This window comes from Aquarana catesbeiana, linkage group LG11 (genome assembly GCF_042186555.1).
Source record: "Aquarana catesbeiana isolate 2022-GZ linkage group LG11, ASM4218655v1, whole genome shotgun sequence".
Classification (NCBI taxonomy): domain Eukaryota; kingdom Metazoa; phylum Chordata; class Amphibia; order Anura; family Ranidae; genus Aquarana; species Aquarana catesbeiana.
This window is the reverse complement of record NC_133334.1, coordinates 109,731,599-109,759,020: the sequence shown is the minus strand read 5'-3', so window position 1 is coordinate 109,759,020 and position 27,422 is coordinate 109,731,599. Positions and strand designations below refer to the sequence as shown.

The following is a 27,422-nucleotide window of genomic DNA, read 5'->3' as shown; positions in this document are numbered from 1 at the left end:
GTTTTGAGCAAACCAAATGAGTCCACGCTACCGCTCTTCATCACACATTCCTTTAGATATATGAAGATATATAAAGGTGTATGCCCAGTTACACATTAGGGGCCTCCTTTAACCCAGATTTCTAATATTATCCCTTCTCCACATCTAACTACACACAATGGAAAAAAGTTACTGTGAGGACAAAGAAAACTGTACCATTTAATTCATAAATCAATCCAAACTGCAGTAAAGTCTGTTAATGATACTCCCAAATGAGATCATGTACATGATGTCCTGCTAAATAATGTAAATTGTTCAGACAAAGCAAAGAAGAGCCTCCTTTACTAATGAAAATCTGACTCACTTTTAGTGGAAGCATTACCGCATACCATTATGGCTTTAAAACTTTGGTTTAAACTGATATATGCTTGATGCTTGGCAATATTTGAATGTTAGACCATTAACCTTTCAATTGCCTTGGTTGTTAGAAAGAAAAAAACACACTACCAAGTGTTCTCCAAGCAGGCCTCAAGTCTGCATATATGTACATGTACTTGTGATCCTCTGATATTAAGTTCTAACATGTATCTTCCATAGGGAGGTTAAATATCACATTTGAAAACCTCTGTTTATTGCTTAAACTACAATATCACTACATACCTCCCAACATTTTGAGATGGGTATGAGGGACACCTACTACCAAATGTATGCAGGCATAGGACACGCCCCCTGCCACACCCCTTTAAATGGAGACTTAACCAAAAAAAAGGTTAATTAAATCCACAAGGGCTTTTTTTTACCACTACTATTCTGTTATATTGGTGTTTAAAATTTACAAATGCAGCAATTTAGAATTTGGATGAAATGTTTAGCACTGAGAAAGCATTTTATATACAACTCTATAGATCAGACCAAAATAAGGGACAAATGAGGAGGAAAGAGGGACAGAGGGACATTGCTCCAAATCAGGGACAGCCCCTCAAAATCGGGCACAGTTGGGAGCTATGTCACTATACATAACACGAAAAAAGTTACACTATGGAAAAGCATTATTAATGACCTAGTTGTCACATTTATAACTATGTATTTATTTTCCAGTGTAGGTATAAATATGATTTCTTATTATGGGGTGACACAGACAGTTTCATTTAATGTTTAGAATTTTTATAAGCAATCTCTGCCATAGGAAGATAGTCCACCTAGTCATCCTTAACATAACTAACAAAACATCGAAGGCACTGTTCTAAAGTTTTGAATGATATGACTATTAGACTGAGATGGAAAAGCAGAAGACATATTAATTGTTATACATGAAGCTGAGCAAAAAGCTTTTCTAGAATTCCAAAGTAAACTGTACTCCTCTGTAAGACACCGCATCATCGGGAATTCCATGTAGTTTAACCGGTTGCCGAACAGCTGCTGTATTATACTGGGGCAGGTTGGTACCTCTGTGCGAAGGTGTGCGTTGGGTGTACCCAGCATCCCCGGCACCCGGCGTCCCCACGGCGATCGGATTCATTCCAGAACCGATCAGTCTCCAGGCCAAGGCCAATGATTTATGGCCTGGACCTGGTGATTGGTTCTGGCGAATGGCAGACTGTCCTCTGCCTGTGTTTACATTACAGGAAGTGATGTTACCTCCCCTCGTTGAGCCCTTTTCGGTTCCAGTGCGAGAGGAGAGGACATTTCACCATGAGTATACAACACTACACTGACACCAGTACACATAGGTACACTTGTCACCCTGTCACGTACCTGGTAGGTTTTGAGCCCGAGATGCAGAGAGAGGCCTCCCCTACGGCTCCCACTCATGGCCCTCTGGAATAGGGACAGAGGGCACAGGAGTGAGGAGTGGTATGAGTGTCTGGCAGGATCAACAGTCCGTCCAGAAGTCCAGGAATAGCTAGGAACCAGGAAACTGGAAGTGGAGAGAAGGCTGGAGACTGGAGCGCTGACTGGAGCCAGGAACAATAGCAGGTAAGCAGGCAGAAGAATGGAGTGCTGGACTGGAACTAGGAATACAGCAGGCAAGTAGGCTGGAGACTGGAATGCTGACTGGAACCAGGAACAACAACAGGTAAGTAGGCTGGAGACTGGAACGCTGACTGGAACCAGGAACAACAGCAGGTAAGCAGGCTGGAGACTGGGATGCGGGACTGGAACCAGGAACAACAGCAGGTAGCAGGCTGGAGACTGGAATGCTGGACTGGAACCAGGAACAACAGCAGGTAGCAGGCTGGAGACTGGAATGCTAGACTGGAACCAGGAACAACAGCAGGTAGCAGGCTGGAGACTGGAATGCTGGACTGGAACCAGGAACAACAGCAGGTAGCAGGCTGGAGACTGGCATGCTGGACTGGAACCAGGAACAACAGCAGGTAGCAGGCTGGAGACTGGAATGTTAGACTGGAACCAGGAACAACAGCAGGTAGCAGGCTGGAGACTGGAATGCTGGACTGGAACCAGGAACACAGCAGGCAAGTAGGCAGGTATCAGGGATCAGGCAGAAGGATCGTCAGACGGGCCAGTGATCGGTATCAGACGGACAGCAAAGGTACCAGGGATCAAACAGGAGGATAGTCTAAGCAAGCCGGAGGTCAGATTCAGGCAGATAGCTGGGATGGTCACAAACAGATAGCCGGGTCAAATAACAGGTAGTCTCAGATCAGATCAGGTTTTAACACACAGAACGCTGTAGAGCAGACAGCGGGGACTGAGTGTGACAGGCAGGTTTAAATAGCCCGACTGGCGCCAACATGGATGCGCGTGCGCGATGGCGCCCGCAGACGCGCACCAATGAGCCTGGGACGCCGATTACTGGCAGGATCTTCCTGACACACCCCCTGATCGCCACCCCAGTTAACCCTTTCACTCCCTGTCACTGTGTCACCAAGTGCATTTTTCAGATTCTTCACTGATCACTGTACTGGTGTCACTCATGACACTAAACAGCATTAGGGTAGTTAGTAGTAAGCCCAGGTAGGTTTAGGGCACCCCCATTAACCCTCTAATAAAGGTTTAACCCTCTGATCAACCCCCAGTTAACCCTTTCACCCTTTCACCCCCTGACTCTAAACACCGTTAAGGCAGTTAGCGGTTGTCGCAGATAGGTTTAGGGTATCTGCCATATAGTCCCTAATAAAGTTTTAACCCCTTGATCACCCCCCAGTTAACCCTATCACTCCCTGTCACTGTGGCATTAGCATAGTGTACAGATCTTTTTTCTGAACACCGTATTAGTGTCACGGGTTAGCTAGTTATCATCAGTTAGGTGTCAGCGTCAGTTAGCGACAATCCCAGACAGCATAAAATTTTAACCCTTTGATTGCCAGTAGCACTAACACACACGTACACACCATACACCTCCCTTACTAGTATAGTGTTTGAACAGATCAATATCTTTGATCTGATTAGATCTATACTAGCGTCACCAGTAGTATAGCGTTTCCAAAAACGCAGTGTTAGCAGGATCAGCCCAGACACCTGCCCGCAGCTGCATTTAGCCCCTCTGCCCAGCCCAGCATACCAAAGTGCAGTATCAATAGATTACTGTCACTTACAAAACACAACACACAAAACTGCAGCGTTAAATTCAGGCCTGATCCCTGCTAATGCTAATGCCCCGTACACACGATCGGACATTGATCGGACATTCCGACAACAAAATCCATGGATTTTTTCCGACAGATGTTGGCTCAAACTTGTTTTGCATACACACGGTCGCACAAAGTTGTCGGAATTTCCGATCGCCAAGAACGCGGTCACGTACACCACGTACAACAAGACTAGAAAAGGGCAGGTCTGAACCAAGCACGGCATCCTTTGGGCTCCTTTTGCTAATCTCGTGTTAGTAAAAGTTTGGTGAGAGACGATTTGCGCTTTTTCAGACTCGTGGTTTTCAGATCGTTTTCTGCTGTTCAGTTTGTGCTTGTGGGTTTGTATCTGCTCTTCAGTGCGTGCAGCGAGTTACGCGTGACTCTGTCATTGTGTTCTTGTTCGTTTGTTACTGTTTTTCAGTTCGCTCTTCACAAGCCTTGCTGTTCTTCAGTGAGTTCTGTTACTTCGTTCTGAGCAGCCAAACATTTTCTATTCATGTTGCGTATACGTACTCCTCGTAGAGTTCGTGCTGTGCGGGGGCTTGGTGTTGGGGTCCTTACCTTGACACATTCCCAGTCCATGAACAGGGTGGGGAGGAGTTCATGGACCAAGAATTGGTTGCTCCAGCATGACCAGTTCTGTCACATGCCTTTGCTCCGTGAGATCTGTGAGAATAATCCTGATGATTTCAGGAACTTTCTCCGGATGACGGACCCCGTATTTCACCATTTGTTGGCTTTGCTGACCCCTTATAGTAGCAGGCAGGATACCTGCATGAGGCAAGCCATCACTCCGGAGCAGAGGCTTGTCGCCACTCTGCAGTACTTGGCAATGGGGAGAAGCCTGCAGGACCTCAAGATCTCGACAGGCATCTCCCCCCAGGCTCTGGGGATCATTATGCCAGAAACCTGTTCTGCCATCATCCAGGTCTTGCAGAAGGAGTATATTAAGGTAAGATTTATCCTTTAACATCACATTTTATTGTATATAATGTTTGTTAATATATTGTATTTCTTTCCTCATTCCCTAATGACCATGATTGTAATATGCTGTGAATGTCCCCTTTGTCCTCATGCATGCTGGATTTTTATCTATTTTTTTTTGTCCTTCATACATATTTGCCTTCACTTACCTCCCCAGCATGGTCACCTGGCCCTATATTCACCTCATGTAGTCACTTAACAATGTATTTTATCAGCTTCATAGTAGTGCTTTACCCTAAATACCGCCAAAAATGTTTTAAAATGTGATTGGTGCTTAAACTTCATGCAGAGTGCCAGAACCCCCCCCCCCCCAACTGCTAAGTCAGCTGATACCAATTCTCTATCTATCCTCAATCCTCTATCTGCTGACTTTGCCAAACCCATACACACTATACCCACCTCTTTTGTGGTCAGATTTATGGATGAATTCCCCAAAGCATGTAGTGCAAGGGCCTGCCTGTATACTTTCAAATGGTACTGTTTCAAGTTGCTGTATCCTATTATTATCTTGATAGGTAATAGCAGAATTTCCAAATGTGCTCAAATGTGTACAGTGTGTATTTATCTCTTTGTATTATGACACTTCTTACCTGTCCAGTGGGCTGTCAATAGTGTAACTAAGGAGGGGCTGGCCAAAGTAACACACATTATTTAGGCATTCATCTCTCAATGAAGTGGAGAGGGTTACCTGTCCAAGAGCTCCCCCCCTATAATGTTATAAATGGCCCATGAGGGGGGGGGGGATCTGATAGGTGTACCTTATACTTTGGTCTTTAAAAACTCCCTCAAATAAATGTTATCTTGATGTTTTCCCTGTTTATGTGCAAAATGACTATTTTTTTTTTCTTATTTGACTCCACAGTTTCCTTCCAACCCACAGGAATGGCAGACTGTGGCCTCCCACTTTGCCCAGCGGTGGGACTTTCCTAACTGCGGAGGGGCAATTGAAGGGAAACACGTCCACATCGTCCCACCACTCAACTCGGGGTCATACTATTTCAACTATAAGGGGTTCAATAGTATTGTGATGTTGGCGGTGGTGTCGGATGTCCGATGGTGGAGTCATCGCCCAGACAGAGTTCTACAGGCATCTCCAGAATGGCAGCTTGGACTTGCCACTTCCAGAAGACAACGTGGAAGGACTCCTATTCGTCTTCGTTGCGGATGAAGCGTTTGCGCTGGGGGACCATCTTATGCGGCCATTCCCGATGAGGACCCTCACCCTGGACCAGAGGGTTTTTAATCACCAGCTGGCCAGAGCCAGAAGAGTGGTGGAGGACACGTTTGGAATCATGGCCAGCTGGTTCCGCGTATTTCTTACACTCATACACATGGCGGAGTATAAACTGAATCATATTATCCTGGCGTGCTGTGTTCTACACAACTTTTTACGGCAACATTCTGCCAACTATGCTGGCTCAGTTGGGTCTGAGGCCGGAATTCCAAATGAACCAACCCTGACGGCACTTGAAAGTGGCCGTCCTGGCTTGCCCCCCCCGAGTGCCCGTGAGGTCCGTCTAGGATACCTTGAATACATTTTTCAAATAAACAAAACATTTTAACTACTAAAATCTTTGGTGACATTTACTGCTTGTGTTTCTTTTAGCTGACCCTGACAGAAATGTGGTGAGTCCTGAAAATGGCATGATTGTGTAACATTACAAAGCATTGTTGGGTGTTATTTACTAAAGGCAAATACACTTTGCACTACAAGTGCACTTGAAACTGCACTTGTAGTGCAAAGTGGCTTTTCCCTTAGGAAATAACCCCCATTGTCACAGAAAACACCAATTAGAGCACAACCAAAGTTTTGGAGCGTTGAAACAATAATCCACACATTCTTGATTGTCAATCTTTTTAATACCAGCACAATCACATGTGCATTTGTAAAAGGTTTTTAAAACAAACCAACATGTTTGTTGTATAACAATTTTTGGGGTCACATTAGAAAAAGTAGAAATGTCCATTTAAGATAAAACAGGCATGTTTAAAACCAACAAGAAAGACACAAATCTTGAACTTACAAGGTTCACATTTGATAGAACTTGAAGGCAAAATCAGACATGAGTATTTACAAACTGTGTTTGATATTGTGTTCAGATGGGGTGAAGTCACCCCAGGAAAAGCCAAATTTTGAAGATGCACACAAATTGCAGAATGTCAACATGTGCTAGCTGCCATCACGGGGGATCAAGGGATGTGTTTTGTGGGGGCAACCCCTTCCTCACAGCTACTTTATTATTGAGGAAGGGGTTGCACCCCCAAAATGCCTACATTGATCTCCCGTGATGGCAGATAGCACATGTTGACACACTGTGTGCATCTTCAAAATTTGGCTTTTCACAAATATGTCAAAAAATGTTAGAAATTTTTACATCACAAAAAGCACAAAAAAAACAAGGGATTTTGAGGGGTTTTAAACGTTTTTTTGAACATCATTGATGTTTTTCTGGATGTTTTCCAAGTCCCTATTACACCCCATGATCTCCCCGATCAGGATCTGTGCACTTTCAGAGGTGAAATGTCCTGCATCCACAACATCACGATCACCTAAAAAGATAGAAACAAAAACACACCATGTATTATAAATATTCCGGCATCCTTCTCTTACCTGAGCCTGTGGTCGCAATTAATTTTGTTCTGTGGGCCTCAGTAGCCTTCCAAAATAGGCCTATTGCAGCCTCCTCCAGGTTACTCCTCTTCCTGCCACTTTGTCTTTGAAGGCGGAGGGTAGGGACCTGGGTATCGGGCAGCCTGCTTGGCCCAGCCACCTCCTGGCTGAGACTTCCCTGTGTAGGAAAAAGGGACATGGTTTTAGTTTTTGCTTCATCAATCACAATCATAAATTAGTACTCCAAACTAACATAGATTTAACATCATTAATTTGACAACCAGAAATATTTAGAAGAATGCTATACCTGGCTCAAGCTGGGCTCCTCCACATGTTGCTGCCTGGAAGGCCCAGGTTGGGCGTCAGAAGCCTCAGCTGGGGGGGAAGGAAGCGTGGAAGGAAGAGTGGAGAGTGCTGGCCTGGGTTCAGTCTGCCAGAAAATGCAGCATGTCATAGTACCACAGCCTGGGGAGATAAATGTCATCTGCAGCTCCTGATCTCTGGGATCTCGACCTTCTTGTGCTCCCTTAGATAAGTGCTCCTCAGGCCACCAATTAGGATCTTCAAATAGGTGATGTCTGCCGTGGGGATCACCGACTTCACAAATTGCAGCAAATTATCCAGCGCTGCCTTCCTCTTTGTTTGGTTCTTATATTCAGGGTGGTTTATCTGCCACAGACAAGACAGCTCCCTGAACATATCTATGAAGATTGGCATAAAGTCATGATTCTTCAAGATGTCCATTTTAACTGCAAGACACAACACAAGACAAACCCTAATGTCAGCCTAAAGTCTTCTAAACTTGTGCAAATACAGGCCTCAATCTAGAAGCAGTGTAGGCCCAATGTTAAATCTTACCTTTGCTATCACGATCGGCGCCTCCGTTACTCCTTCCTCCGCTCACAGATCGTAGTACTCCGCACGCGTGTTACGCTTTATAGACACTGCGCATGCGTAAAACTTCGCCCGCCCCTGACGTTCTTTCTAGTCTATTCCCCGCCCCTTCTCGTTCGGCGCAGTGGGGGAAGAGCACATGGCGGAGACAGAGCAGGTGTCTGTTAATTACAGCAACGAGGAGGAGGAGGAGGAAAGCCCGGAGCCTGAAACGTCCCAATCCAGAAGGAGACGATTTAAGGCATCAAATATGTCCTTTGTGTAGATGGTGGAGATGGTCGACATCCTGAAGCAGGCTGACTATGACGGGAAGTATGGACCTTACCCCAATCCCAATGTCTGAAAGGCCAAGATCATGGTGAAAGTGGTCAAAAGTCTGCACCGGAATTTCGGGGTACGATGATCGAAAGATCAGCTCAGGAAGCGGTGGTTGGACCTGAAATTAAGGGAGCACGAGCAGTACAGAAGGATCCGGAGAGTGCTGCAAAAAAGTAAGAAGTTGTGCTGTGTTCCTATTCTTTATGTTTATTACTGTCACGTACCTGACGGTAGAGCCTGATATGCAGGGAACGGCCTCTCTTGCTCCTCTGATTCTGGCCCCCTGATAGAGTAGACAGGAGGAGCAGAAGTGCAGAGTCGCACAAGTGCCAAACAGTTTGTCTTCACTGTAATGTAGAACAGAGGCAGGTGGCACGGTGCTGGAGCAGGGTTCTCCAATGAGCGGAAGATGCAGGTCGGGCAAGCCGGGTCAAACACTGGCGGGAACGTCAGGAGCAGAAGCGGAGGCAGGTGCGTAGTCTGGATGCAGGCAGGGTCGGCAACGGGCTGGCAGCGTAGTAGTAGAAGGAGCAGGCAGATGCGGAGTCAGAACAAGCCGGGTCAGATGCAGGCAGCAGGTAGCAGAGTCAGAGGCAAGCCGGGTCGGTAAACAGGTGCAGGTATCACGGGTAAAGCAGGCAGGAACACACGGGAATGCTGTAGAATGGACAGCACTGGATGCAAGCACAGACCAAGTTTAAATAGCCTCTTGGTAATGTGCACACAGGTGAACCAAAGGTGTTCTGACAGAGGCTGAGGTCACAGGTCGACTTCTCCGTTGGCCATCTTGAGTACTGGCTGGTCTTCCCTGACAGGCTGAGGTCACAGGTCGACCTCTCCTTCGGCCATCTTGAGTACTGGCTAGTCTTCCCTGACAGGCTGAGGTCACAGGTCGACTTCTCCTTCGGCCATCTTGAGTACTGGCTGGTCTTCCCTGACAATTACGTTCGTGCTGCTCCATGTGCTTTTCTTAACTGTTATAAAATAGAATAAAATAAAATAGAAACTGTTGTCCAGTTTAAAATGGCAACTTTCATGTTCATGGGCATATTATTTGTTCGTATGAAACATTGTTCGTTCGGTCTAGAAAACACCATTGTTTTGGCCATATGCATTTGAATAAATTTTTTATGGCCTACTTGTCTTAAAATAATTTGGTTGTGTAGATGGGTTTGTAACTAGAATGTAATGCAAACTAGATTCTGTGTAAGGAGAGGACACTCAGCAGCAGTTTTCACATCTGGACGCTGGAGCACTAGAACACCCTTTTTATTAGGGGGCCCACACAGGTGCTCCAGTGTATACTATAGGGGTGTCTCCATCTGTGAAGCTTGTACAAAACAGGTAAGTATTCAAGCTTGACAAAGGATAAAAATATTTCTGCATCTTGGAACTCTGTCAAAAGAGACAATTGTACCCAACTTCCAAGCAATGTTTCATATTTCTATTTCTGCCATGAAATATCTGTGTGCTAAGTATACCTATTTTTTTTAACATAGGGGATAAAAGACTCGGAGGACATCCCTCATCCGAGGAGACCACAGACCCCCCACCTCTGGAAGAAGGGGAAATCCCACAAAGACAACAGGAGGAGGAGGAGGAAGGAGACGTGGTGGAACTAGTCACCACAACAGGTGAGTGTCTGCGACTACAGGCTCAGGTAAGAGATGGATGCCGGCATATTTATAATACATGGTGTGTTTTTGTTTCTATCTTTTTAGGTGATCGTGATATTGTGGATGCAGGACATTTCACCTCTGAAAGTGCACAGATCCTGATCGGGGAGATCATGGGGTGTAATAGGGACTTGGAAAACATCCAGAAAAACATCAATGATGTTCAAAAAAAATGAAGAACATCATTGATGTTTTAGGGAGAGTTTAAAACCCCTCAAAATCCCTTGGGTTTTTTGTGCTTTTTGTGATGTAAAAATTTCTAACATTTTTTGACATATTTGTGAAAAGCCAAATTCTGAAGATGCACACAGTGTGTCAACATGTGCTATCTGCCATCATGGGAGATCAATGTAGGCGTTTTGGGGGTGCAACCCCTTCCTCAATAATAAAGTAGCTGTGAGGAAGGGGTTGCCCCCACAAAACACGTCCCTTGATCCCCCGTGATGGCAGCTAGCACATGTTGACATTCGGCAATTTGTGTACATCTTCAAAATTTGGCTTTTCCTGGGGTGACTTCACCCCATCTGAACACAATATCAAACACAGTTTTTAAATACTCATGTCTGCTGTTGCCTTCAAGTTCTACCAAATGTGAACTTTGTAAGTTCAAGATTTGTGTCTTTCTTGTTGGTTTTAAACATGCCTATTTTATCTTAAATGGACATTTCTACTTTTTCTAATGTGACCCCAAAAATTGTTATACAACAAACATGTTGGTTTGTTTTAAAAACCTTTTACAAATGCACATGTGATTGTGCTGGTATTAAAAAGATTGACAATCAAGAATGTGTGGATTATTGTTTCAACGCTCCAAAACTTTGGTTGTGCTCTAATTGGTGTTTTCTGTGACAATGGGGGTTATTTCCTAAGGGAAAAGCCACTTTGCACTACAAAGTGTCTTTGCCTTTAGTAAATAACACCCAACAATGCTTTGTAATGTTACACAATCACGCCATTTTCAGGACTCACCACATTTCTGTCAGGGTCAGCTAAAAGAAACACAAGCAGTAAATGTCACCAAAGATTTTAGTAGTTAAAATGTTTTGTTTATTTGAAAAAGGTTTCAGACATTGTCTGGCATATTGATGGACCCCCCCCACCCGCAAAGTATTCAAGGTATCTTAGACGGACCTCACGGGCACTCAGGGGGGGCAAGCCAGGACGGCCACTTTCAAGCGCTGTCAGGGTTGGTTCATTTGGAATTCCGGCCTCAGGCCCAACTGAGCCAGCATAGTTGGCAGAATTTTGCCGTAAAAAGTTGTGTAGAGCACAGCACGCCAGGATAATATGATTCAGTGTATACTCCGCCATGTGTATGGGTGTAAGAAATAGGCGGAACCGGCTGGCCATGATTCCAAACATGTTCTCCACCACTCTTCTGGCTCTGGTCAGCCGGTAATTAAAAACCCTCTGGTCCAGGGTGAGGGTCCTCATCGGGAATGGCCGCATAAGATGGTCCCCCAGCGCAAACGCTTCATCCGCAACGAAGACGAATGGGAGTCCTTCCACATTGTCTTCTGGAGGTGGCAAGTCCAAGCTGCCTTTCTGGAGATGCCTGTAGAACTCTGTCTGGGCGATGACTCCACCATCGGACATCCGACACCACCGCCAACATCACAATACTATTGAACCCCTTATAGTTGCAATAGTATGACCCCGAGTTGGGTGGTGGGACGATGTGGACGTGTTTCCCATCAATTGCCCCTCCGCAGTTAGGAAAGTCCCACCGCTGGGCAAAGTGGGAGGCCACAGTCTGCCATTCCAGTGGGTTGGAAGGAAACTGTGGAGTCAAACAAGAAAAAAAAAATTAGTCATTTTGCACATGAACAGGGAAAGCAGATTAGACACAAACATTCTTGGCCAACATCAAGATAACATTTATTTGAGGGAGTTTTTAAAGACCAAAGTATAAGGTACACCTATCAGATTCCCCCCCCCCCCCCCCCGGGCCATTTATAACATTATAGGGGGGGTTAGCTCTTGGACAGGTAACCCTCTCCACTTCATTGAGAGATGAATGCCTAAATAATGTGTGTTACTTTGGCCAGCCCCTCCTTAGTTACACTATTGACAGCCTACTGGACAGGTAAGAAGTGTTGTAATACAAAGAGATAAATACACACTGTACACATTTGAGCACATTTGGAAATTCTGCTATTACCTATCAAGATAATAATAGGATACAAAAACTTGAAACAGTACCATTTGAAAGTATACAGGCAGGCCCTTGCACTACATGCTTTGGGGAATTCATCCATAAATCTGACCACAAAAGAGGTGGGTATAGTGTGTATGGGTTTGACAAAGTCAGCAGATAGAGGATTGAGAATAGATAGAGAATTGGTATCAGCTGACTTAGTTGGGGGGAGGGAGGGTTCCAAATGATTTGGGGACCCCCAAAAAAAGTCTCTGGCACTCTGCCGGAAGTTTAAGCACCAATCACATTTTAAAACATTTTTGGGGGTATTTAGGGTACAGCACTACTATGGAGCTGATAAAATACATTGTGATTACATGAGGTGAATATAGGGCCAGGAGACCATGCTGGGGAGGTAAGTGAAGGCAAATATGTATGAAGGACAAAAAAAAAATAGATAAAAATCCAGCATGCATGAGGACAAAGGGGACATTTACAGCATATTACAATCATGGTCATTAGGGAATGAGGAAAGAAATACAATATATTAACAAACATTATATACAATAAAATGTGATGTTAAAGGATAAATCTTACCTTAATATACTCCTTCTGCAGGACCTGGATGATGGCAGAATAGGTCTCTGGGATAATGATCCCCAGAGCCTGGGGGGAGATGCCTGTCAAGAACTTGAGGTCCTGCAGGCTCCTCCCCATCGCCAAGTACCGCAGGGTGGCGACGAGCCTCTGCTCCGGAGTGATGGCTTGCCTCATGCAGGTATCCTGCCTGCTAATATAAGGGGTCAGCAAAGCCAACAAATGGTGAAATACGGGGTCCGTCATCCGGAGAAAGTTCCTGAAATCATCAGGATTATTTTCACGGATCTCACGGAGCAAAGGCATGTGACAGAACTGGTCACGCCGGAGCAACCAATTCTTGGTCCATGAACTCTTCCCCACCCTGTTCATGGACTGGGCTTGTGTCAAGCCCCCGCACAGCACGAACTCTACGAGGAGTACGTATACGCAACATGGCTAGAAAACGGTCGGCTGCTCAGAACGAAGTAACAGAACGCACTGAAGAACAGCAAGGCCTGTGAAGAGCGAACTGAAAAACAGTAACGAATGAACAAGAACACAATGACAGAGTCATGCGTAACTCGCTGCACACACTGAAGAGCAGATACAAACCCACAAGCACAAACTGAACAGCAGAAAACGATCTGAAAACCACGAGTCTGAAAAAGCACGAATCGTCCATCACCAAACTTTTACTAACACGAGACCTGCCCTTTTCTAGTCTTGTTGTACGTGGTGTACGTGACCGCGTTCTTGGCGATCGGAAATTCAGACAACTTTGTGCGACCGTGTGTATGCAAAACAAGTTTGAGCCAACATCCGTCGGAAAAAATCCATGGATTTTGTTGTCGGAATGTCCGATCAATGTCCGATCATCTGTACGGGGCATAACAGTTAATTTTTTTGTAGCGATTCAAGCAGTCGCTGACAACCAGTTGCTCTTTTGCCTGGGAGTCGCACTAGCTGTACCTATAAATTTAGTGGCCAATATGTCCAAACAGAGGTACACTATGAAGAGGCCTACATGTTGCTGAGCATGACGGATGAGAGCAAAGCTTCACTGTCAGATTCAGGCTCAGTATACGAACCCATAGAGAGCAGCGGCACCCTGACAGATAGCGCTGACGACGGAGTAGTGGTCTCTGCTAAGGTCAGGCGTACCCGACCCCGTTCTTCTGTTGTTGAGGTGCAACAACTGCAGGATTCTTGTATGGAGCAGAGAGCCAGTACTAGTGCCGCTTAACTTTCTGGTGAATTGGCAAAACACCAGCGGCCTAGTATGCCCTGGTCGTAGACAAACCAGCACTGCAGTATCACTTGGTAACAAGGCGAGTCCCAAAAGTGCAGTTCAAACTGTGCGGTGGCTAGGTTGGCACTTTTTAGTCACCTTTATGATTCTGGAATTGGTGCATGTGGCACCGTGCTCTCTAATCACCGGGGCTTCCCCCAACGGCTTGTAGATTCCCGATTTAAACGGGAGGAGAGAGCCTGCTTGAGATGTAATAATTTGCTTGCAGTGAAGTGGAGGGACACATGAAATGTTTTCATTCTGTCCTCCATTCATGCAGATACGACAGTCGAAATTCCAGCGGTGACTGGGGTTGTTGAGAAGCCCCTCTGTGTTCATGAATACAACCTTAACATGGGAGGGGTGGACTTCAATGACCAGATGATGGCACCATACTTAATTGCCCGTAGAGCCAGACCCTGGTATAAAAAATTGTCTGTATACTTTTTTCAATTGGCTCTGCTGAACGCTTATGTGCTATACAAAGCATCAGGATGAAATGGATCCTTCCTAAAGTTCCAGCAAGAGATCATCACAGCTTATCTGTTTCCAGACGGTGCTGTGCCCCAGTTTCCCAATCCAAATGCAGTGAGCCGGCTATATGAGAGGCACTTTCCAGAAGTCCTCTGTGGTACCCCTACCCAAAGAACACCCCAAAGAAGATGTTGTGTCTGCAAAATATGCTGATATAGGCGTGACATCCAATTTTATTGTCCCTCCTGTCCTGACCAACCTGGTCTGGACCAACCTGGTGACTTTTTCCGTCGCTACCACACACTAGTGGAGCATTAGCGTAAGGTACAGCACGGCACAGTCCTAGGGCACACTTACACAGGGTCTCGAAAGATGTTAGATGGCCATCGCATTTTGAGAGACCCTAACCTGGAACATTCAAAGTCACAATAAAAGTGTTAATTTTTTTTTTAAAACATAACAAAAAAAAAAAAAAGCCAAAAATAGTTTTATTGTTCTTCTCATTCTATTGTTCTCGCTATTGTTCTCCTCTGTTTTACTGTATTTTATGATCTACTTTAATGTTTTATTGTACTGTGTTTATTGTGTTTGCTTTGCAGGTATTGTATGCCCTACTGTTATACTGTAATGTTACTGTGTTTTATTGTTAACCATTATTTACTTTGCAGGTGCGTCATTCAGCTGCAGCACTAGTTTATTTATTTTGACAGCAACAGGGTTTTCTCTCAAGATACATAAATCGGTGACTCCAGCGCTGTAGGAAGTGATTTCACCACCACAGTTAAAAAAAGAACATATATGCCAAAGCATAGGGGCAGGAGTGGACATAGGGGCGGATTGCCCCTATGCTTCCGCATATATTTTTATATTTATTGTATGTTATTTGAGGGCAGAGAAGAGATCTAGAGTCTAATAGACCCCAATGATTAAAAAAAATGAAAGGAACAGTGTAAAAATAAAATAAAAACGCAAAATAAATAATTAAAAAAAAAATTAAAGCACCCCTGTCCCCCCGTGCATGCGCGCAAAGGCGAACGCAAGCATCGGTCTGGTATCGTATGCAAACAGCAATTGCACCACGCGACGAAAATGTAAGCGTAGGATAGTTTTGCCTTAACAAGATGTGGTGTGATCTGTAGAAGTAGTGTAATTGTAGATGTAGTTTAATTCTGGGTTATTAAAAATATAGTATTCTATGTCAGTCATGCACATATGTTCTTTCATTAGCATTTGAAAAGGACAGAGCCAGTTTTTTAGGATCGAAGTGACACCTAGATGCCAATAAAAGTTCCCATTGGAGTAAACATAGATTGCCACCTTCCTGAGGCTCAAAGAAAACTGCTAGTCATCTTGGCTACATTGATCCACAGGGGGCATTCGCCAGGCTCCGGACAGTCTGTAAACTTTAATACCAACAGATCTAAGGAACCTAGTTTATCTCTCATAAAAGCTAAAATATTAGCGTCAGAGAGATGAAAATAATTCCTTTTGATCGTACACCTGATGGGTTACGTGTATATGTAACTCTGTATGTTTAGCAGGTGAGGAATCCTAGAGAACCACACAAAACCATTATATGGCGCCTGATTGCAGCAGGCAGGCAGTGATTGGTACTGTTGCGATCCCGATGGTCTGGTATCGGGAATCCTATCCATGACCCAGCAATCAGCCGTTCTTGGCCAATTCCACTCTGGTAAATTCAGAACACAAAACCTTCTGTGGGCTGAGACAGGAACACTCCAGGGTTGATTGGCCAAGAGCTAAAGTCCAGCCCACATCCATATTTCAATAAATTGGGTAGCCTGAGATATGGACATTGTTCTTCCACGAAGCCAGTTCGAAACTGGGGAGTTCCCACATGTTCCAGTATGCTTCTACTAACGGATAGACTTCGGTAAAGTTTTTTTCTGTTTTTATCCCTTTTTTTTTTCATAGCAAATTTCCAATTTGTGTGTCTTTCTGCATTTTTTTTCTATCTTTTTAGTAAATGTTTTTTCTTTGTATATCTTTTATGCACTGCCCACTTTCGGGATAATAAATGATAAAATTAATAAGTGACTTCTGTGTACTAAGCTAGGACTCATATCTCTGGAGAGGTTGTTGTATTTTAGTGCCTAAGTACTCGGTCTAAGTTATGTGCCAATCGGTATGCAATTGCACTGCGTGTTGGCAGATTGCATGCAGATTGTAAGCTAACAGATCTTCCAGACAGAGATCTGTGTGTGTGGTGGCTCAGCAGACCAGTCTGCGGACAAACTGTTGGGTGGTGGCAGGCTATCGTTTATTGTGTGTCTGGTGTGTGGGTGTGGGGACAGTAGGAAGAGTGATTTAATGCCGGGGTTCAAGCTTGCAGGATAGCTGGAGGAACCCTAGAAGTGTGTGCTAATTGCTAGACTGCTCCTCAACCCTTAGAGTGCACCAGATTGTATGTAAGATTCGTATCTGCCTGTGTGTGGTCAGCTAGCTGGATTGGAGTGGAGTCTCCCTCTAGTGGTGGCCAAAGGTAGTGAAAGCTGTGAAAGTACCACAGCCAGTCTTACATGCGCAGTATAAGTTCCCCCTTATTTCCTTAGTTCCTCATATACCCCGGTCACGGAACGCACGTCGCGGTTAGCTAGTCGCTGTGGGCATGTGTAATCCGTGACACACCATGCATGTGAGGTGTCACCACGAATATCAGATCAAGGGCAGTAATTTTAGCAGTAGACCTCTTCTGTAAATCTAAAGTGGAAACCTGTAAAGGCTTTTAAAGGCTTTTAAAAGTGTATGTAGTTTGTCGCCGCTGCGCGGCTGTGCGTAATTTTAAAGCATGTCGTGTTTGGTCTCTATGTACTCGACATAAGATCATCTTTTATATTTTACCAACATTTGGGCAATATAGTGCATTACAATTCAAAAAGTGTTTTTTTCCCCAAATAACTGCGTTTGAAAAATCGATACTGTGTGAAAAAAAATTGCAACACCCACCATTTTAATCTGTAGGGCCTGCTTTAAAAAAATACATAGTGTTTGGGGGTTCAAAGTAATTTTCTAGCAAAAAAAAACATATTTTTTCATGTAAACAAGAAGTGTCAAAAAAGACTTGGTGGTTCAAGTGGTTAGAAGTGTGGGTGATGTGTGGTAATGTTGGGCATAATATGCCAGGACAGTTCAAAACCTCCCCAAATTACCCCTTTTTGGAAAGTAGACACCCCAAGCTGTTTTCTGAGAGGCATGTTGAGTCCATGGACTATTTTATACTTTGCCACAAGTTTCGGGAAAATTAAAAATGTTCTTTTTTTTTTTTTACACTAAATGATATATTGCTCAACCATGGCATGGGTATATATGAAATTACACCCAAAAATACATTCTGCTGCTTCTCCTGAGTACAGGGATACCACATGTGTGAGACTTTTTGGGAGCGTATCTGCGTACAGGACCCCAAAAACCAATCACCGCCTTCAGGATTTCTAATGGCGTAAAATGGTGATTTTACTCCTCACTACCTATCACAGTTTTGGAGGCCCTGAAATGTCAAGATAGCACAAACCCCCCCAAATTACCCCATTTTGGAAAGTAGTCACCCCAAGGTATTTGCTAAGAGGCATGGTGAGTATTTTGCAGCTCCCATTTGTTTTTGAAAATGAAGAAAGAAAAGTAAAAATGTATTTATTTTTTTTCAATTTTCAAAACTTTGTGACAAAAAGCGAGATCTGCAAAATACTCAACATGCCTCTCAGCAAAAAGCTTGGGGTGTCTACTTTCCAAAATGGGGTAATTTGGGTTTTTTTGTGCTATCTTGGCATTTCATGGTCTCCGAAACTGTGATAGGTAGTGAGGAGTGAAATCAAAAATGTACGCCCTTAGAAATCCTGAAGGCGGTGATTGGTTTTCGGGGTTCTGTACGTGGCTAGACTGCCAAAAAGTCTTACACATGTGGTATCCCTGTACTCAGGAGAAGCAGCAGAATGTATTTTGGGGTATAATTCCACATAAAATATCTCACAAAAGTGAGTACACCCCTCACATTTTTGTAAATATTTTGTTATATCATTTCGTATGACAACACTGAAAAAATTACACTTTGCTACAATATAAGGTAGTGAGTGTACAGCTTGTATAACAGTGTAACTTTACTGTCCCCTCAAAATAATTCAACACACAAAAGTGAGTACACCCCTAAGTGAAAATGTCCAAATTGGGCCCAATTAGCCATTTTTCCTCCCCGGCGTCATGTGACTCGTTAGTGTTACAAAGTCTCAGGTGTGAATGGGGAGCAGGTGTGTTAAATTTGGTGTTATCGCTCTCACTCTCTCATACTGGTCACTGGAAGTTCAACATAACACCTCATGGCAAAAAACTCTCTGAGGATCTGAAAGAATTGTTGCTCTACATAAAGATGGCCTAGGCTATAAGAAGATTGCTAAAACCCTGATACTGAGCTGCAGCGTGGTGGCCAAGACCATACAGCGGTTTAACAGGACAGGTTCCACTCAGAACAGGCCTCGCCATGGTCGAACAAAGAAGTTGAGTGCACATGCTCAGCATCATATCCAGAATTTGTCTTTGGGAAATAGACGTATGAGTGCTGCCAGCATTGCTGCAGAGGTTGAAGGGGTGGGGGGTCAGCCTGTCAGTGCTCAGACCATACGCAGCACTCTGCATCAAATTGATCTGCATGGCTGTTATCCCAGAAGGAAGTCTCTTCTAAAGATGATGCACAAGAAAGCCCACAAACAGTTCGCTGAAGACAAGCAGACTAAGGACATGGATTACTGGAACCATGTCCTGTGGTCTGATGAGACCAAGATAAACTTATTTGGTTCAGATGGTGTCAAGCGTGTCTGCGGCAACTAGGTGAGGAGTACAAAGACCAGTGTGTCTTGCCTACAGTCAAGCTTGGTGGTGGGGAGTGTCATGGTCTGGGGCTGCATGAGTGCTGCCGACACTGGGGAGCTACAGTTCATTGAGGGAACCATGAATGCCAACATGTACTGTGACATACCGAAGCAAAGCATAATCCCCTCCCTTTGGAGACTGGGCCACAGGGCAGTATTCCAACATGATAACGACCCCAAACACACCTCCAAGGCAACCACTGCCTTGCTAAAGAAGCTGAGGGTAAAGGTGATGGACTGGCCAAGCATGTCTCCAGACCTAAACCCTATTGAGCATCTGTGGGGCATCCTCAATTGGAAGGTGGAGGAGCACAAGGTCTCTAACATCCACCAGCTCCGTGATGTCGTCATGGAGGAGTGGAAGGGGACTCCAGTGGCAACCTGTGAAGCTCTGGAGAACTCCATGCCCAAGAGGGTAAAGGCAGTGCTGGAAAATAATGGTGGCCACACAAAATATTGAGACTTTGGACCCAATTTGGACATTTTCACTCAGGGCTGTACTCACTTTTGTTGCCAGCGGTTTAGACATTAATGACTGTGTGTTGAATTATTTTGAAGGAACAGCAAATTGACACTGTTATACAAGCTGTACACTCACTACTTTATATTGTAGCAAAGTGTCATTTCTTCAGTGTTGTCACATGAAAAGATAGAAGAAAAGATTTACAAAAATGTGAAGGGTGTGCTCGCTTTTGTGAGATACTGTATACCCATGGCATGTTTGAGCAATACATCATTTAGTGACAACTTTGTGTATAAAATTTTTTTCCCTGAAACTTGTGGCAAAATATAAAATATTCCATGGACTCAACATGCCTCTCAGCAAATAGCTTGGGGTGTCTACTTTCCAAAATGGGGTGATTTGGGGGGGGGGTTTGTGCTACCTGAGCATTTCATGGCCTCCGAAACTGTGATAGGTAGTGAGGAGTGAAATAAAAAATGTACGCCCTTAGATATCCTGAAGGCGGTGATTGGTTTTCAGGGTCCTGTACGCAGCTAGGCTCCCAAAAAGTCTCACACATGTGGTATCCCCGTACTCAGGAGAAGCAGCAGAATGTATTTTGGGGTGTAATTCCATATATATCCATGGCATGTGTGAGCAATATATCATTTCAGTGACAACTTTGTGTAATTTTTTTTTTTTTTTTCATTTTTCAATCACTTGTGACAAAAAATAAAATATTACATGGGCTTAACATGCCTCTCAGCAATTTCCTTGGGGTGTCTACTTTCCAAAATGGGGTCATTGGGGGGGGGGGGTTGTACTGTCCTGCCATTTTAGCACCTCAAGAAATGAGATAGGCAGTCATAAACTAAAAGCTGCGTAAATTCCAGAAAATGTACCATAGTTTGTAGACGTTATAACTTTTGCGCAAACCAATAAATATACCCTTATTGAAATTTTATTTACCCAAGACATGTGGCTGAATACATTTTGGCCTAAAAGTATGACTAAAATTGAATTTATTGGATTTTTTTATAACCAAAAGTAGAAAATATCATTTTTTTTCAAAATTTTCAGTCTTTTTTCATTTATATTGCAAAAAATAAAAATCCCAGTGGTGATCAAATATGACCAAAAGAAAGCTCTATTTGTGGTAAAAAAAGGACGCAAATTTTGTTTGGATATAGCATTGCATGACCACACAATTACCAGTTAAAACAGTGCAGTGTCAAATTGTAAAAAGTGTTCTGGTCATTAAGGGGGCAAATCCTTCCGGTCCTTAAGTGGTTAAAGTAGTCAACTCTGCAGTTCAGCAGAGGGTAGCACATGATTAGAGACCGAGGCTCATATTGGCTTCAAAAAAAGGGTGGGCTCGGGGCGCAGAGCACTGCGCCCTGAGCCCACACAGTTGTGTGACAATAGTGAATTAATATTCGCTATTGTCTTCCTGATTCTCCTCCCGGCCAATCAGGAAGCAGGTCCTGAGACCCGATTGGCCAGGGAGTCCTAGGACTCCCGGCCAATCGGGTCTCAAGACCTACTTCCTGTTCGGCCGAAGGGAGAAGCAACGTCTGCTCGGCCGGGCTGGATCTTCCCTCGGCTGGAGCGAGGAGCAGAAGCCCTACCCCTCATCCTCAACATCTGCCTTCTTGTCCGTCTCCCGTGGGGGGGGACAGTGTGAGGGAGAGGGGAGTTTATTTGCTGCCCACCCAAAATATTGAGCACCAGCCACCACTGTTCACATTACCGCAGGGGGGCCCCCGTCCGTCTCCCGCGGGGGGTGCCTGGGAGTTGCCGTCATCTGACTTCCGTGGGGGGTGATCGCTGCCGTCCGATGCTCCCACGGGGGGGTGGTGATGTTACTTTGCCACTGCCCCAAAATATTGAGCACCAGCTGATTCATATGCAAAGCCACTACCATCTAGTATTATTATCATATCCTGATAGTTGGAACAGGCTTTCATCTCAGTCTTTAATTGAATGTTATTAGTAACAGGATAAAGAAAATATAGAACTTTTTTTTGCAGTACATAGAATAGCAGTTCAGAAACAAGGTTCTATACCAAATCATTTGGTCAAGAAAAATCTACAAAATAATAAAATACATAAACTTGGATATTTTGCAGGCAAACAGGGATGGGATTCACCAACATGATGATGAGATTGGGAGCAATGGTTTCCCCCTTGGTTATGATGACAAAAACATATGCACCATTTCTTCCTCTTGTCATTTTTGGAACAGTGTCTATTGTCTGTGGACTGCCAATTTTATGGCTACCAGAAACTCTCAATCGTCCTCTACTGGATACAGTGGATGAAGTAGAAGCTAGGTGAGTACAAATAAATGATGTGTCTGCAGTGTCTCTGGAAAATAATGACCTGATCAAAAATGCCTCTTTATATCTTGTAATTAATCTTTAGAGCTCTTTCACGCAGGTCACCCAACCTTGTTCGGCATAATGCACAGTATATATCCTCCACCCAGGCAGCCCAAGAACGATGTATAGCCTGCTACTAACATAATTTTCTGTGCACCGTTGTATCATGTATATGGCAGTGTTGTTGTAAACACGAGTACAGTGTACTTCTGGGGACAACTGTCTAAGAGGGGGATTTCCTCCCAAAGATATAACCTCCTGTTGTGCCTCTGGGACACTGAGGTGAAGGAAAACTCCCCCAGTGATACATAAACAGCAATAAATAAACTGACAGGGATATTAACTCTTCCCTACGCTATGAAAAAAAAAAAGAAGAAAAAAAAAGTTTTGCCTTTATATATACTCCACAACCTAGAGACCAATGCTGTATATACACTATATGAATTTCATCCGGTTCCTGAGCAACTAGCTGAAATTCGCTATGTGGGTGGCCCTGACTGGCAGGTATTTAAAAAAAAACAGATACACAAAACATTTTAAAATATATATTTAACAAACCATAAAGGTAGCCCCCTCCCTCCTCGCACATCATAGCCCTTACCTATTCTTGGAGTGTACATTTATTATCTGTGCTGGCCCAGCTCCCCCACCCCTCTCCTCTTCTCAATAGATAACCTTTTATGTAGCTGTCAGATGTGAGGGAAGGGGAAAACTAAAGTTTGTCACTTGATTGATGACTCTGGGTCTGCTGGAAGTGCTGAGATCACATGTAAGATGGTGGTGCCAAGTAGCAGTCTCAAAGAGTTTGGTCTACACAAGGGAGGCATTTGCAGGCAAAAGAAAGCATAAAATACGTTAAATGCACATACTCTATAATCTTATAGGAAGATTTATGTTGAAAAAAAGAGTCTGGTAACAGGGTCCCTTTAAGCTCCAAGGGCAGTATGAGACTGTGCTATTGCAACTGCAGCTAGTCAGACACTTGTGCGTCTGCATTTTCATTAGCTTTCATGTGCTTTTTTAATGCATTTTTAATGGGCTTTTTATGCATTTTTCATGTGTTTTTAAATACATTTTGTGTGCGTTTTTCATGCACTCCTATTGAATTTTATGGGGCCAAAAAATGCACCAAATGGTGCACCTGCACATTTTCTCAAGTGGCACTGCAGCGCAACACATAGGTTTGAAAGGGCCTCTTAGATAGTAATGAAATTCCTCTTGTAACCCCAAAATAATATTGTTGTCCAGATCCATCAATGACAATATTATTTTTGCAAAGATGCAAATTTGGCAAAATCTTATTACTATTTTGGAGCTTTTTTTCATATTTTCTCTACACCTGTTAACATTTTACCTCTTGAGATGTTGCAGCATCCCCCCAAGCAGTCATGTACTGTACATTAATATTTAGTATAGGAAATGTAGCTTGGTGTTACCATGCTTTGCTGAGGAGGAAGAGCAGACTCACAGGAACACTACTTAAATCTGGCAGTCATTTTTAGATCTTCTAGAAAAGATTGCTTACAAATTTTAAAGTCACAGTTCTATGATTTTGGAAAAGCAATGGGGCAATAGGCATGATCAAAATCAAAATATTTGTAACAGATAAATATAAAACAGAATAAAAAAACATTTTAGGCAAAACAAAAATGAATAAAGCAGTTAAGAATGTGTCTGGGGTAGAGCTTTAGTTTGATTCGAACCCAGAGGTTATCTGTCATTGTTGGGCCAATGAGTTGTGAGGCAATGACAGATACCTTTTGGGACTGGATAACCTTGGGTCTGGACTGAATCCAAGCTCATCACTAGCTGCGACAAACTCAAAAAGAATTTCTGCTAATTTGTAGATAAGGAAATTAGGGTAAATAAGATCAACTCCAATAAGTGTACAGAGAAAGGCTCCATTCACACTAGCGCGTTTTTTGATGCATTTTGCATTTTGCAGAAATGCACGGGAATTTTTTAACATGGGTTCCTATGGAACATGTTCACATCAATGCCTTTTTATTTCTCTGCATTTTTGGAAAGGGTCAGGGACTTTTTTTCATGCAAAATGCAGCGTTTTGCATGTAATAGAATTCAATGGACAAGCATCAAAAACGCAAGTGCACCGTTTTTGCAGCGTTTTTGATGCGTTTTTGCCGTTTTGTTTTTTTTTTTATTTTTTTTTATTTTTTTTTTTAGACTGTAAAAAAAAACTGTAAAAAAAAACAAAAAAAAAACGCAAAACGCAAATCGCGGCAAAAACGCCGCAAAAACGCCGCAAAAACGCTGCTCAAAAACGTGGCAAGCATGAAAAAAAAACCTCCAAAAACGCCCAAAAGCAACATGCATAGGTGTGAATCGAGCCTTAAGATGAATTCCAGGTATAGCAATTTTTACAAAGTCCCATACCTGTGGGATCCCTGTGCAAACTAGAAACCACAAAAGAAGGTACTGCTACTACAGTTATTGCCGTTACCTTCTAGGTCCCATGGCGATCGAATGTCCTGCTGTTTACTGAACACAGGTGCTTGTTGGCCTTTGTGTAGGTGCCATTCAGGAAACACAGGCTGATTTACTAAAACCGGAGAGTGCAAAATGTGGTGCGGCTGTGCATGGTAGCCAATCAGCTTCTAACTTCAGCTTGTTTAATTAAGCTTTAACAAAAAAAAAAAAAAAAAAAAGCTGATTGGTTTCCATGCAGAGCTGTACCAGATTGTACACTCTCCAGTTTTCGTTAATCAACCCCACTATGTATTTTCTGAATGAATGTAAAGTGTTTCCTGATTGGAGAGAAGGAGATTGAAATGTCACTGCCCCTCCACCTTTTCCAATCAGAGGACTCTTTTCATATATTGAAAAATGCAGTGTTTCCTGAATGGCGTCCATTCTAAGTGAGCAACCTTCTGTGTTCACAATGCAGCAGAGCAGCCACTCGGCACAGGACATGGAAACCAGTAGCAATCACTGTAGTTGCAGTGCCTACTACAATTCCCAGCTTCCACGAGGATTCCACAGGTATGGCACATATGTACTTACATTGATCCAAGCTGGATCAATGTATCTATATAAAAATACCTATAATTCAGTAATAATAATGATATGTTTCAATAATTTAAATATAAACTATAATAATACTTAATTGTTGTGATGTACCGTATATTAGCTTCATCGGTTGCCAGGACACAGGCAGCCTGTGTAATAGCAACCAGTGCCGAGGGGCTGAACACTGATAGTGGGCGGGTCCTAATGGAGATTCTGAGAGACTGTTCCACATCAGGTCCGCCTTACATAGCTATCAGCTGTGGAATGTACCCCATGGCCTTAAGCTGTCAATCATAAGGAAGGTGGACTGGATGAGGAACTAGTCCCTCAGTGTTCCACCTCCCTTGTGACTGACAGTAGATGACAGTGGGTGGATTCAATAGGACCTGATACGGGATCAGTCTCTCAGAATCACTATCAGGCTCTTCCAACTGTCAGTGTCTGGCCACTTGTTGGTATGACACTGGTGGCTTGCGTCCTAGTAACCAATGAAGCTAATATGCATCACAGTAATAACGTTTGATTAATTACGGGTATAGTGTATTTATAGTGCATGCGTGTCTATTTTTTGCACATGCCCATACACTACATTTGATAGCACCACTTTATACCCGAGTACAGCCACACACAGCCATTTATGTTTATAGGAGGCTGCACACAAAGCTCCAGGGCTTCCCTGGTGGGGGGAAATATGGCAGAATATATGTTGCACCGTCTGTGTGCATGAGCCCTATAAATAAATTGACACAACAGAAACAGGCAAAAATCGGTAACAATCCCACAATCTATGCCTCTCATTTGTCTTAGAAAGTCTACTACTGACTTCCATACTGGCCTTTTTCCCATTTGTATCACAGCTGGCAGAAATAAGCTAAGTGACTGACATGAAGAGCTACGGTGAAAAAAAACATTGATTTTAGAGATACTGCTGAGAAAAACACACAGACTTACAGAATGTATTACCAATCTACTAAAGTAGTTTTCATGTTATGTCTGTGCAAATCTCATAAACATATGCTATATCTGATTTTATTTTTCTCCAGAGGCAAGAATGCTACCCCTAAAAACAATGATACAGAATCTGTATATGGTACCAAGCTCTAGAAGACATTTATTTGATATCACAATGTTAAACTGTGCAATAAAGCAGCAGTGGGTTCCCTAATACTGTGGTCTATACCTGTTTCACAATATCATGGTTAAATATTCATTAAGACACCGGACACTGGAATTGAGACATCAGATGTATCCTCGAGTTCAGCCCTCCAAGTTTCTTTAATCTGCTGACATTTCTATATATAGGTTTTCAGAACTGCAACAGAAAACTATAACTACTAACACATTTGCCTTTTTACATGATCATGGTAATGTTTCTCAGACTTTTTTTTATTGCATGCATACCTCCCAACTGTCCCTGATTTGGAGCAATGTCCCTCTGTTCCTTATTCCTCCCCATTTGTCCCTCATTTTGGTCTGATCTAAATAGATGTATATAACATGCACTTTTTATTTTTCTTAAAGTGTTTCCCAGCGCTAAACCTTTCATCTGATTTGTAAATTTCTGCATTTGTAAATTCCAAAAGCCAATATAAAGGAATAGTAGTGGTAAAAAAAAATACTTGTGGGTTTAACCAATCTTATTTTTTTGTACAATTCTCCTTTAAGAGGGCGTGGCAAGGGGTGTGTCCTATGCCTGCATACTTTTTCTGATAGGTGTCGCTCATTCCCATCTCAAAAAGTTGGGAGGTATGTATCTCCTACATGATGGTAAAATATTCTATCTTCCAAACACAGTCTTTTGAATAGCTATTGGCTTGTTACATAAACCATACACATAAGAAAAATACGTAGGCAATGCGTCATTGCTGACCTCCTTCTGAAAATGCTTGTGTTAGATATCGTCTCAGCAATGAGGGTCATCTGCTCAAGAAACCAATCAGCTTCCAGTTTTTTTTGACAAAGTTTAATTTAACAATTTGAAGTTAGAAGCTGATTGGCTGCCATGCACAGATGCACCAAATTTTGCACTCTCCAGTTTTAGTAAATCAACCCCAATGTACTTAAAGTGGTTCTAAAGGCAGAAGGATATTTACCTTAAAGTGCTTGTAAACCCTTACATATACCCAGTGAAGTGACTGGCCCCAGGTGATATACTG

General features: G+C 43.3%; 1 protein-coding gene across 1 annotated transcript in view; it reads left to right on the top strand.

The window, feature by feature from the left end:
- Window positions 1-26,370, top strand: part of LOC141112243 (solute carrier family 22 member 6-like) — a 154,901-nt gene extending 128,531 nt beyond the window's left edge. Inside the window, exons 9-10 of the mRNA XM_073604871.1 lie at window positions 21,988-22,191; window positions 26,310-26,370. Coding sequence (XP_073460972.1) covers window positions 21,988-22,191; window positions 26,310-26,370 — 265 coding nt within the window. The remainder of the gene's footprint in view (window positions 1-21,987; window positions 22,192-26,309) is intronic.
- Window positions 26,371-27,422: the final 1,052 nt, after the last annotated feature.